This window comes from Lutra lutra, chromosome 1, assembly GCF_902655055.1.
Source record: "Lutra lutra chromosome 1, mLutLut1.2, whole genome shotgun sequence".
Taxonomy (NCBI): domain Eukaryota; kingdom Metazoa; phylum Chordata; class Mammalia; order Carnivora; family Mustelidae; genus Lutra; species Lutra lutra.
The window spans coordinates 210783997-210797069 of record NC_062278.1 but is presented as its reverse complement, the minus strand read 5'-3'; the positions used below and the strand labels follow the sequence as shown (position 1 = coordinate 210797069).

Sequence of the window (13073 nt, the reverse complement as noted above, 5' to 3'; positions counted from 1 at the left end):
TGGAAGAGGTGCCGGGCCGACTGCATGCCCAAGGGCAGTCCGGATACAGCAGCCCCAGACCCCAGCGGAGGAAAACAAGATGGTTTTCAGTAAGATGGTTTTATACTAAAGGACTTTGATTTTTTTTTTTTCCAAAAATCATGTACTGACAACTTTTGGGGTGGAGGGGGGGTTAAGATGCCATTTTACAATGTCTTTACTTGGCAAATTAGAAAGTGGCAACCAACTCATTTCCAAAATGTAGGGGAGAAATCTTAGCTTAACTGTGTGTTCTCAAAAGCAGACAGGAGCTTTATCCTGGGACTTACTGGATACTCAAGACAGAAGTGGTCCTGCAGGTGGGGCAGGGATCAGGGAGATGCTCCTAAGATGCCAACCTGTACCCTAATATCTTCCAGCTGTGCTTACGACCTTTTGCCACAGAATAAATCACTTCCTGGGGACACCCACACAGCAGCAGGGCTGGCCCACATTTCAGGTACAGTGGACTTAGGAAAGTAGTTACTCCATAGCACAAAGTGTTCTACTGACATGCTCCACTCCCCGCCCCCCTTTTTTGGCTTAAACTCTGATCCTTTAACTTACCCGAACAGCTCTAGGGTAAGCACTTTCATCTTCCAGAGAGATGTGTGTATAGGAGTGAAGTGATTATCTTAGAGCTGAGCTGTACAGCACAGAGATGGCAGGTCCAAAATTCCACCTCAGCCTGTCCTCAAATCTGCTTCATCCCTGCCCTTATCTTAGGGTGGGTGTGTCTTGTACCAAGGCCCTGTCAGAAATTGCTGCTGCTTCTGAAATTGTGGTTTTTGGGTTGACTCAGTGTTCCTGGATCCCCTAGTTCGCCCTGTGGAACTCTTATTTGTCAGAGCAAGTGTGAGAGCACAGAAGCAGGGGGTGTCCAGGCAGAGGGAGAAGTAGGTGCGGGGCTTGATATCAGGACTCTGGGATCATGACCTGAGCTGAAGGCAGATGCTTAACCGACGGGGCCACCCAGGTACCCCAGGATTGTCCCTCTTAAGGGGGAACTGCTGCTTCATCTGTGATATGAGTAGGTACATCCAACATGACTTATTCTGGACTGAACATTTTTGAAAACCAAAGCCTTAGCTTATGGTTTCAGGGATGAGGGAGAAGGAAATACTATCATAGTCAAGGCAGAAAAGTTATTTTTAAAAAATAGCACCTGCCAGTTACTAAGGCAGCTCCGGGCCTGCATGGGGAGCTAGCAGCCCAGGGCCAGAGCCAAGGGGTGCAGTGCCAGACATGGCTCTGGGCCATGCCCTGTCCAAGCTAGATACTTTGTGGGGTAAAACAAGGTTACTGAGCCGTAGGACATGGAACCTCTTTAGAGGGCTTCTCTCTCTGGAGCAGGTGACCCCGGAGGTGGGAGAGGCAACAGGGCCCTGAATGAGTGAAAGGCAGGTGGAGGTCAGTTTTCATGCAGAACATTAATAGGCGGGCTTGGCCACTTTGCCCTGCCTGTCTCCCTGCAGTCTGGCAATGGAGCCCAAACCTTGGACACAAAAGGCTGATTTGACTGTAAAGGATCAAATTAGTAACGATTCTGAGACTGGTTTGTGCAAATGGTTTTTTTTTTTTTTTATTTCCACATTTATATCACAAGGTGTCCACTTACTGGACCAAATAGCAAAGTTGCTCCCTTCTGTGTCCTGACAACACAGAAGTCTAGGTACTGTACATTCACTAAGGCTCCTTGTTTTTGCAAATCGCGTTTATGACAAATAACCATAAGGCAAACGAATCTAAAGGAATGGTTATGAGTGTTTCCAGCGTACAGACAGGTCTCCTCTTGCCCAACAATACAGCTTACACACCAGTAGCACCCGCGGTTACTTTTGTGTTTTTTGGGAGGGGACTCTAGAAAGGTGACATTTCAAGATATGTGCAGGAATGGGAAAGAAACGGAAAAGGGAGAAAGAGGAAAATTATTTGGCTGGTGGTCAGATGGAAGAGGGGGATAAAATAAACTCCTAGAAAACTTAGATTTTTGCAGCATATTTTTCAAAACTGGGTTTTTAACCGAAACCAGATGAAAATGTGTGGATGCCCACGGAGCGTAGGCCATACCGGCTGGCCGGCTGGCCCACCTGCTGCCAGCCGCTCGCTGCAGCGGACAAGCTTCTGGCATCCGGACTGAAGGACTGGCCAAGCAGGGTGCAAACAGAGGCCACGGTGCAGGTACCCCCACTGCCTGAGACACTCAGGGCCAAATTTAAAAAAAGGAAAATGCAAATAGATGAGATGCGTGCTTCGGTTGCTGTGTTTAAAGGGAACCTCTCCCCCCAGGTTTTCTGTGCCTGCCTGCAACTGACGTCCCAGCTCACGGGTGCTGGGAGGTGTCCGCACCTCTTCCGGGGTGGGGAACTAACGCTTTTTTATAGCTGGTTTGCTATAGAGTTCTGAACTCATTTTGCCGGCCTTCCTTCCACACGGTCCTTCCTTTGCAATTTTGTTAGTAAACTGGTAGCAGCATTTCACAAAAGAAGGAGAATTTTGAGGGAAGAGCACGGAGAGACCTCGAGACTCCCGCCCCCTCCCTCCCGCCCCGGGCCGGACTCCCCGGATTCCCAACCACCGGAGGCAGCCACGCCCCTCTGCCCGCCTGCCATGCTAACTGCGAGGTGGGAATGCACTTAGAGGCCGACAGGCTGGTCAGTCCAAGCAGACATAAGGCAGAATGTTCAACCGCCCGTCGTCGCCGTGCGGGTCGAGCGATATGCACTGCGTCCAGTCATACCAGTTACCCTGTGTGTCCTGACACCCGTTCACCCCAGGCCACTGGTGGGCCTGGATTCTGTCCAGATCATCCTGCGTGACCTCGCGGTTCAGCCCTGGGAGGTCCGTGGGCGCGCTGTGAGGCACCAGCACGTGCGGCTTCCGGGCCCCCCGCCGGGTGCTCTCCTCCTGCTTCAGGTACTCAGACATGAAGTGGTGAGCCCCTGGGGTCTGCGCGCCTGACGACGAGAGCAGGCTGCTCTGCCGGCTCAGGTAGGACTGGATGATCTCATTGCGCGACAGCTCCTTCCAGTTCGTCTGTTCAAAAGGGCTCTGGACGCTGGCCTTGGCCTCAGGTTTGTCCAGCTCTGTCCTGGGCTGCTCTGTGTGCACAGGGCTGTCCGCCCGCACTGGCTCTTTCTGGGTCAGAGGTTTGATCTGTCTGGTCATGGGGTCAAAGGTGAGCTTCCGCTCTTTTAACCGGACAGGCTTGACACCCGCCTCAGCCACCTGCCCATCCAAGTTCACCGTGTAATCACGAGGCCGGTACCTCTTCTTCTTTTTGCTGTCCGAGCCACCAGAGGAGGCAGCATCGCTGTCCGCCTTAGAAGAGTCCGGGGAAAAGCCTGCCCGGGGAAGGTGGGGGTCGGAGGGAGGCAGCCCCACCTTGCAACCCTGCCCTGCCAGCCGCTGGTGGCCCTCAGGCTGCTCCAGCCAGCGCACCGGGCTCTCTGCACTGGACAGCAGCTCGAGCCGCCTCACGGGTGGTGTGGACGGCTGGGCCAGTGGAAGTGGTGATGGCACCTGTGTGGCATCAAGCGCCTGGGGCCGTGGAGAGGGACTGGGCATGGAGCCCTTGGGCGTGTACGGGCTCCGCTGCCGGGCAAAGGAGCCCTCGTGCCGTGAGTTCCGGGGACTGAAAGAGCAGCGAATCAGCCCCTTGGGGTGAGGGGGGCCTGGAGTCTCATCCACCCGGTCCATCTGCTGCAGCACCCCAGCCTTTGTCTGCAAGCAGGGGCCAGGGGGCTTGCCCAGGCCTGGGGAGCTGGTGTGCGGCCGCACAGCGTTGACGGGAATCTTGCCGCCGTGCTTGTCGCTCTCGCCGTGCTCCAGGCGGCCGCCCTCAGGGCCCACATGCCCGCTGCCATCCAGAGTGCCCGGGAAGCTCTCAGGGCTCCCGCCGATCCCGTTCGTGGGGAGGGGGGATGAGTTGGGTACCAGAGAGTCATGGCTGGCTTTGGAGACCTTGGGAGGTGGCCCGGGGTGGCCGAGGTCACGCTGATCTCCCCGGCGCTTGCGGCTGCCCAGCCTGTCCAGCCGCTGTCCAGGTAGCCTCTGGATGTCGTTGCGGTTCTTCAGGTCATGGATGCTCTTGGGAGCACCAGCCGCCCCCACCTCCGGCCGGCAGTTGTGAGCACCCCCATTGGCAGAGCCGGTGCCACCCGCCAGCCCCCGCAGCGCCGCCTCATTCTGGTGCACAGGCTCAATGAGCTTCTGCCAGCTCCGCAGCAGCTTCTTGGCCCGCTTGGCGAGCTCCTCGTTCTTCGTTTTCTTGCGGACGTCGTTGATGAGCTTCCCAAGTCGAGTTTCCTACAACCAGAGAGAGACAATGACGTGCTTTTGGGACAGGAAGTCCCCCATGGAAAGGGAGCTGAGGGCCCCTGGCCTCTGGATTAATCCCACTGCCCCTTAAGCCCCAGAGTTCCTGGATAACAAAACCCATGGGGATTTGGGCTCCTCTGTGACCCCTAACTTCTCAAATCTAGTCCTCAAACTTCAGAGTCCCAGGGCCACAGGCGGCGTCTTCAGAAGCACCATCCCAAAGGCTCCTGGCGACCTAGAGGCTGTGCATCACCAAGGCCGGTGCAAGGACACGCTGCCAGGGAAGGTCTTTGGGCACGAGCACACTATGGCAAAGGCAATGGCAGACTGAGGGCCTGAGCCAGCATCGCTCACTGGAGCACCCCCACTCCTGCCCCCTCCGGCCAGGCACGCCTCCCAGCCCAGGACTAAAACCACCCAATTCCTGCAGTACCCATGGGAAGATGCCCCAGTCTGGGCCAGGAGGGTACATACACCCCTCCCTCAGCACTACTAAGTCCTCACCTGGCCAGTGAGAGCAAAGGCTCCAAGGAGCCTGGAAGGACTTGGGTTGGGGAAGCCCAGGCCCTGCCCACCCTTCTCTTCCCAATGTTGGGTCTGGGGACACTCACCTCCAGTGCCTCTTTGGTAATGGGGTATTTCTCCAGGCTGGAGATGACTTCCAGCACCGCCACCATGTTCCGGATCTAGGGAACAAGAACCACTTGTCAGGCCTCTGCTCTTCTCCCCGTGCTAGCCGCTCAGGCCTCTCCCTCCCCAAGAGCCAGCGGGGTCGCCACACCCAAGCTCTCACCCCGTGCCATCTCCTACCCACTCCCAAAGCCGACAAGGTACCCAGGGCCCGCCCTCCCGTCCGCTGCCTCTAGTGCACGGGGTGCAGTGGGCCACGAGCCCGTCTATGGCCGTGCCCACCAGCCCAAGCCTCAGTCACACGGCTGAGATCCATGACATTTGTGTAATTCTGCTCCTGAGCTGGCAGAGGCGTTCTACTCTAGCATCTCATGGGGGCAAGGTGCCGAACAATTTATCCAATAAAACACACGGAGCTTAAAAAATCAGTAAAGGGGCACCTGGGTGGCTCAGTGGGTTAAGCCTCTGCCTTCGGCTCAGGTCATGATCCCAGGGTCCTGGGATCGAGCCCCGCCTCGGGCTCTCTGCTCGGCGGGGAGCCTGTTTCCCCTTCTCTCTCTCTCTCTCTCTCTCTCTCTCTCTCGCTGCCTGCCTCTCTGCCTACTTGTGATCTCTGTCTGTCAAATTAATAAATAAAAAAAAAAATCTTAAAAAAAAAATCAGTAAAGGCGCATCTCCTGTTACTCTTAGCTCCACTACACTTCACAGATACTGTGTTTGCTATGATCCAAGGTCTGCGGCAGCCCTGCGTTGAGCGAGTCTAGTGATACCACTATTCCAACAGCTTTTGCTCACCCTGTGTGTCCGTCTCTGTGTCACATTTTCACAGTTCTCATAATATTTCCGATTTTTTTTACTATTATATTTGTTACGGTGATCTGTGATCAGTGATTAGTGATTCTTGATGTTACGACTGTGATCGTTTTCAGGTGCCACAAACTGCCCCCGTAGAAGATGGCAGACTTCACTGACACTATGTATGTGTGTTCTGACTGCTCCACTGCCCAGCCACTCCTGTCTCTCTCTTCTCCTTGGCTTCCCTGTTCCCTGAGACACAACAGTGGTGAAAATCAGCCAAATGATAACCCTACAATGGCCTCTACGTGTTCAAGTGGAAGAGAGAGTCACACACCTCTCACACATCTTTCACTTTAAATCAAAAGCTAGAAATGATTACACTTAGAGAGGAAGGTGTGCCCAAAACCAAGACATAGGCCAAAAGCTACTCCTCTTATGCCAAACACTTAGCCAAGCTGTGAAGGCAAAGAACGTTCTTGAAGGAAATTAAAGTGCTAGTCTACTGAACAAAGAAAGCGAAACCGCCTTCTTGCTGATAGGGACTAAGTCTGAGTGGTCTGGATAGAAAATCAAACCACCACGTTCCTTTAACCCAAAGCCTCGTCCAGAGCAAGGCCCTAACTCTTTTCAATTCTGTGAAGGCTCAGAGAGCTGGGGGAGCTGCAGAAGCAAAGTCTGAGGCCAGCGGAGGTTGGCTCATGGGGTTCAAGGAAAGAAACCAACTTCATAACCTGAAAGTGCCAGTGGAACGGCAGATGCTGACGTAGAAGCCACAGCAAGGGACCGGGAAGAGGCGGCTGAGATGATTCATGAAGGTGGCGACACTACTCAGCAGACTGTCAGTGCACATGAGACAGCCAAGATGCTGCCCAGGACTTTCAGAGAGAGAAGTCAATGCCCGGCTGCAAAGCTTCAAAGGACAGGCTGACTCTCTTGTTGGGGGCTAATGTGGCTGGGGACCAAGTTGAAGCCAATGCTTATTTACCATTTGGAAAATCCTCGGGCCCTTAAGAATTACGCTAAATCTACTCAGTCTGTGCTCTAGAAAAGGAACAACGAAGCCTGGTGACAGCACATGAATTTGTAACATGGTTTACAGACTATTTTAAGTCTGTTGAGACTTACTGCTCAGGAAGAAAGATTCTTTTCAAAGTATTACTGCTCATTGACAATGCACGTGGTCACCCAAGAGCTCTGGCATGTGCCATGAGATTGATGTCGTTTCCATACCTGCTGTCACAACACCCATTCTGCAGACCATGGACTGAGGAGTCATTTCAACTTTCAAGTCTGATTATTTAAGAAGTACACTTTGTAAGGCTATAGCTACTGTACAAAGTCATTCCTCAGACGCATCTGGGCAAAGTAAACTGAAAACCTTCTGGAAAGGGTTTACCATTCTAGACGCCATTGGGAAGAGATCAAAATATGAACATGAACAGGAGTTTGGAAGCAGTGGATTCCAACCCTCATGGATGACTGAGGGTTCAAGACGTTGGTGGAGGAAGTAACCGCAGGTATGATGGAAACAGCCAAAGAACTAGAATCAGAAGTGGAGCCTGACGATGGGATTGAATTGCTCCAACCTCACGCTGAAACTTGAACAGTTGAGGAGTTGCTTCTAATGGATAAGCACAGAGCAGGTTTCCTGAGCTGGAATCTACTCGTGTTGAAGATGCCGTGAAGACTTGAAATGACCACAAAGGGTGTAGAGTATTCTAGAAAACGAGCTGATAAAGCAGTGGCAGCATTTGAGAGGACGGACCCCCATTTTGAAAGAAGCACTACCGTGTGTCAAATGCTATCAAACAGCATCGCATGCTACAGAGAGATTGTGAAAGGCAGACATCACTGCTGCCTTATGTTAAGAAACTGCCACAGCCACCGCAGCCGTCAGCAGCCATCACTATGGAGGCAGGACGTTCCATCAGCAAAAGATTATGATTTGCTGAAAAATGAGATGATGGTTAGCATTTTTTTAGTAATAAAATTTTGGGGTTTTTTTTTGTTTTAGAGAGCAGGGGAAGGAGAGGAAGACTCTTGAGCAGGCTCCACGCCCAGCGTGGAGCCCAATGCGGGACTCAATCTCATGATCCTGAGACCATGACCTGGGTTGAAATCAAGAGTTGGAGTTAACTATGTCACTCCGATGCCCCAATAATAAAGTATTTTTTAATTAACGTATATACATTGGCTTTTTAGATATAATACTATTATATACTTAACAGACTAGAGTATAGTGAAAACACCGTTCTTAATGTGCACTGGGAAACCAGAAACTTCATTTGCCTCCATTTACTATGATAGTTGGTGGTCTGGAGCCCAACCCACAGTATCTCTGAGGAATGACTGCACACAGTAATCCAATCAATTTGGCTACATTAAAAGACTCTTTATATAAGCTTATCCCAAGACGCCAAGATGCAACAGAGTGGGAGAAGACGGATACCACATGGCCCCGAGGATCTGTATGTATCTGAACACAGAAACCCTGGGCCAGCACACAAGAGCGGGCACCAGGTGGAAGAGGAGAGGACAGCCCCTGTGCTCAGCTCTTGCAGGTAGCGGGAATGCAGACGGAAGCCAGGAGAGGCTACCCTGCGGACATGGCCACCAACCGGCAGAAGTGGCATCTGAGAGTACCTGGGAATTCTGGGTCCCGCCAAGTCGAGGGTGTGATGGCCTCTGGTAGTCTCACGTGTGCACACCTGCTGACCAAGCCATTCCATCCCTTGTCTGCTGTTCGCTGTAGGCCAGGCCCTGCTCTCACACCACGTTTCCACGTGGCACTGCTCTGTGGAATCCAAACGACCCCATGGGGAAGGTACCATCATCACATTTTACAAAGAGGGGACGGCACACAAAGGTGCAGGTCATGTAGTCAAATGTTATAATGACACCAGCGTCTTCCAAGAATCAAAGGAGCAGAAAGAAAAATTCAAGAGTAACAGAAACGAGCCACTTGTAACCTCAGTGCACCAACAAGACGAAGCTCAGACCACAGGGAGTGGAGTCATGGAAAAAACACACTGCGTGATCCATCCACACCAGTCATCAGAGCATACTCAAAACTTAGTTTAAGATCAGTCATGGACTTGGCCACTGGCCAATCACAGACCTAAATATGAAAGCAAAAACTCAGTCTTTTAGTTAGAAGACACAGGTCAGTTATCTCTATAACCTTGGGGTAGACAAAGATTTCTCAGAACCCCCAAAGCAGTAACTGCCCAAGAAAAATACTGACAAACTAGGCTTCACGAAGATTAAGAACTTCCGCTTACCACAAGAAACAAACCTCAGCCCGGGAGCGCATGCTGACAGAGCATGCCTATTGAGGGGCTCCGTTCCAGAAGAGAAAGCGAGCTCCTGCGGCTCAACCCCCCCGCCCCAAGCAGCTGCAGGTTTTGGTGGGCTGGTGAGACAGGGGAGCCCTTGCCTTGAGCAAGCCCCCCCCCGCCCCAATATCGCACAGTGAGCACATCGCACGCCCACACACACTGGAACGAAGCTATGCAGGCACGCGAAAGGGCACAAGGAAAGGCACATCTCCCACCCAGCCAACGCAGTATTGCCCTGTATCTTTCCCAAAAATACTCCTTGCATATAGAAGCTTGTGTATATACTTAACACACACTTAAAAAAAAAGGCAAAACATGACTCTATGCCTTACTTTTTCTCACTAACATCAGAAACACCCAACACTACAGACCTCCTCAGCTCTTCCTTCCAGGATGGGGTCAGGGGGAGGGAGGGCCCCACTTGAGCAGTGCTGCGTCCCTCCTTTTCCTCTTACTGTTACAAACAAGGCTGCAACGTCCAACTTTACTCGAGGCAATTCTGGGCTAACACACAAGCTGCTAGAGGGGCTGCTGGCACCGCAGCCATGAATGATTGTAATGAGCCACCGGGGAGGCTGCTCCCATCCCATGCCCACTGTAGGAGAGGAAGGTGGGGAAGCCTGTTTCCCACATCCTTGCCAGCACTGATGTGCTGGTTTCCTCTGCTGCCAAAATGATCACACAGGATCACAAACTGAGTGGTTCAAACACCATCCGTGTGTATATCATGTTAAGTTCTGGAGGGCAGGAGTATGGTTTGGGTCCCCCTAGGCTGAGATCCAGGTGTAGGCATGGCGCTCTCCTTTCAGGAAGCTCTCAAGAGCAGTTTCCTACTCCTTCGGTGCTGAAAGAATTAATCCTCCTTGCTGTACCGAGGGCCCCCTTTTCCTGCTGGCTGGCTGTCACCTGAAGGCCATTTCCAGCTTCGGGAGGGCGCTGCACTCCCCAGCTCATGGCACCTCAGTCTACCTCCCAAGCCAGAAACAGGCCTGAGTCCTCCCACTGCACCTCTGAGCCAGCCAGGAAAGGGTCCGCTTCTAATGACGGGATGAGGCTGGACCCACCTGCGCCATGCAGGTCTGCACCCTCACTCACATGTGCACCCTCCTGCCATGCAAGGTACCACATGGCCAGTTTCCGGGGACTAGGATGCAGACATCCATGGGGGCTGTGACTCTGCCGACCATGTGGATTCCCAGCTTATCTGCCTTATTTCCAGCTGAAAGCAGCTGTCACCTCCACCCGCCACCTCAGGTTCTCTGTCTCTTCTGAGTGTGAACTGCAGTGACCACAGCGCACGCCAGTGACCCTCACTGTGCCAACCAGAGCTCCCACAAGGCTGCCCCTCTGCCAGTGGGCCCAAGCCACCCCTTGGCAACAAAGATCTCCCCTCGCACTGTTCTCATTCAGGGCTGTGCCGGAGAACGCAAACATCCAGACGGCCCCCAAAATCTACCCCAAGCTATACTGAAGGAAGGGGTCTGAGAGGAGACGCTCTCCATCCTTCTTTCACATACCTTTGACGTGCCACGGACGGGGACTCGGCGCAAGAGGAGACCGCACAGTGAGGAGGCCAGTACCACAGGGACAGCAAGGCCACCCACTCCCTGTCCCCAGCCCCGGGATTCCAGCCCTGATGGGGTCCTGAGCCTGCCACATGGCCTGTCTCCACCCCAGTGACCTCACCCGGGTATATTTAGAGCCCTGGGCCCCCACACGCTCCTGAACCACAGTCCCTGCAGAGCGAGCTCGGCAGCACAGACTGTCCTTGTCCTTGGGCAGACGCTGTCCCGCTGCCAGACAGGAGGGGGGAGGCAGAACACCTGGGCAACCCCGGAGGCTGGTAGCCAGCTAGCACCAGAGACCTGGCGCAGTTGGAGCCGCCCCTGGGAGCTGTGCCAGAGTGGGCAAGGGGACGTCTGCAGGCCCCACCATCCTCGCTGAGCAGCCCCCACACTTGAGGCCGTGTGCAGTCTGGCTTGGAGCAGGCTCTCTGGCTCCCAGCCCTGTGGAAAATGCTACCTCTGCCTAACCTCTTTCTGCCCTGGCTACCTGCAAGTTCAGGACTGTCCCGGGGGGCTCACTCCTCTGGCTCTGCCCCACCCTGAAGGGATGGTGGTGAGGGCATGGAGCACTGAGTGGGAAGCACTACCTGGGCATTTCAAGTGCCGTCAGTCTCCTGAGGACCACGAAGCGGACCCCGAGAAATGCTCCAAGGAGTCTGGCCCTGAGCCCTGACGCTCACCACACCCGACAGGCAGGAGTCTGTGTAGCGCCAGGCCCAGCCTGGCCTCTGGTCTCAGACCCAATATGCAGTGTCACCCCAGCCAGCCTGTGGCTCTGCCTGGGTTGGGCACGCCAAGATGGAAGGCTACTGAACCAGCCTCCCCAACACACCCACCCACACAGAAGCAGCCAGGCCTCCCAGGATGAGATGTCCATCAGGAGGCTCCCAACCAGGTTCCAGGCCTGCAAAGCCCCAGCACGAGGCCCTCGGGCCAGGGAAGTCAGTGTTAAGTGGAAGGCAGACCAGGCATGCGTACAGAGAGGGCAGGACCTGAGTGGGCCTGGGTGTCCCAGGGTATCCACAGCAGAGGTCCTAGCACCTAGGGAGATGGTGACATGGCACCAAAGCTCTGGAGGGGAGAGAGAGGACCAGAGTGAGGACAGTGGAACGAGCACGGACGCCAGGAGGAAGAGCAGACGGTGGGGAAGTGGGCAGGCTCCTACATGACCCGCCTTTCAGCTCTGGCCACTGTATAGGACCTAAACTGCTGCTGCGACACCCACGGACCACTTGTCTTCGGCACGTCCTGGGTCCCTCCTGGCACCCGGCTGCAGGTGCCACAATCACAGCACAGACGCTGCTCTGTTCCTGTATAGGGAAGAAGCTTCTGGGCAGCCCCTGGCACTGCCCGCAGTGGGGGCCTTTGGGCACTTCTGGTGGCCAGAGTCCCGGGGCCACATACCAGCCTCTCGCTGTCAGGAGGAGCCAGGTGCATTAGCTATCTCCCTCAGGATCTGTTCTCAACAAGAACAAAACCAAGAATACCTCTCAAAACCAAAGGGTTTTCCCAAAAGGGACAGAACTCACAAATGAAGGATGCCTGAGCACATAAAGTCTCTCATTTTCTCCTTAGGGCTCCTTCAGTAAATGCAATTTAATTTGTATATATGTAACAATTAACGAAGCCAAGTGTCACCTCCCCTTTCTACCAATGAGGACTTCCCATGTGAACCGCTCACCATCTCAGCCCACTTATTCTCTAGTGGGCTGCCCTCTCTACTGGAAGTAATTACTCATCTAGCCAAGGAGCCCGCAGGGTGGTGGTGTGCTCAAGGCAGCTGGGCAAGGAAGGTATCATGAGAGGGGGAGGGCCACTCTGGAAGTGCAGGGAGCAGGCAGGGCCAGAAGACTCCTTAACTACCTCACTGAGCGCTTGCAGATCCTAGACTGGAGGGTCAAGGGCCATAATCACATCCACTCCGTAAGACAGGAAAGTCAGCGTCACACGGGCAGCTCCACCAGCCAGTGTCTCCAGCATCCCTAAACAAGGCACCTCCCAGCTCCGGCATGGGGGGAGAGAAAGCACATTCGTGCTCACACCTACGGGACACCTATGGGACACCCCAGGGATACATGCTCCTCACCACCAACCCCAGTTCCCAGGGCTTTTCTGGGGTCTTCCCACAACACGAGAACCAAGAGCAGGCACTAAGAAGCAGAAAGGCCTTTCCTCCTGGGGAGACCGTCAGCACAGGCTCAGTTGCTGCTCCAGCCAGGCTGGCTAACCAGCAGTATTTGCTGCACGGCAAGAAGGGGGGCTGGATGCACACAGGAGGGGATGGCACCCGCACAAGCAGCCTGAGCTGAGCCAGAGCGCTAGCGCACCGCTTGTGCGAGAGGCTGGTGACATCCCGGTCTCCTCACTCCGCCAGGCCAAGCAGGGGCAGTGAGGAGCCCTCCAC

General features: G+C 54.1%; 1 protein-coding gene across 3 annotated transcripts in view; it reads right to left on the bottom strand.

Annotated features, from left to right (window-relative positions):
- Positions 1-1574: 1574 nt before the first annotated feature.
- MED26 (mediator complex subunit 26) overlaps positions 1575-13073 on the bottom strand; it is a 51359-nt gene continuing 39860 nt past the window's right edge. For 2 of the 3 annotated variants that reach the window (XM_047698738.1, XM_047698745.1), the window contains exons 2-3: positions 4950-5024; positions 1575-4326 (exon numbers count right to left, since the gene is read on the bottom strand). In XM_047698738.1, coding sequence (XP_047554694.1) covers positions 2674-4326; positions 4950-5024 — 1728 coding nt within the window. In that variant the 3' untranslated portion in view covers positions 1575-2673. Of the gene's footprint in view, positions 4327-4949; positions 5025-10621; positions 10789-13073 lie in introns of those variants that run through there. The other variant, XM_047698754.1, reaches the window with a different exon arrangement.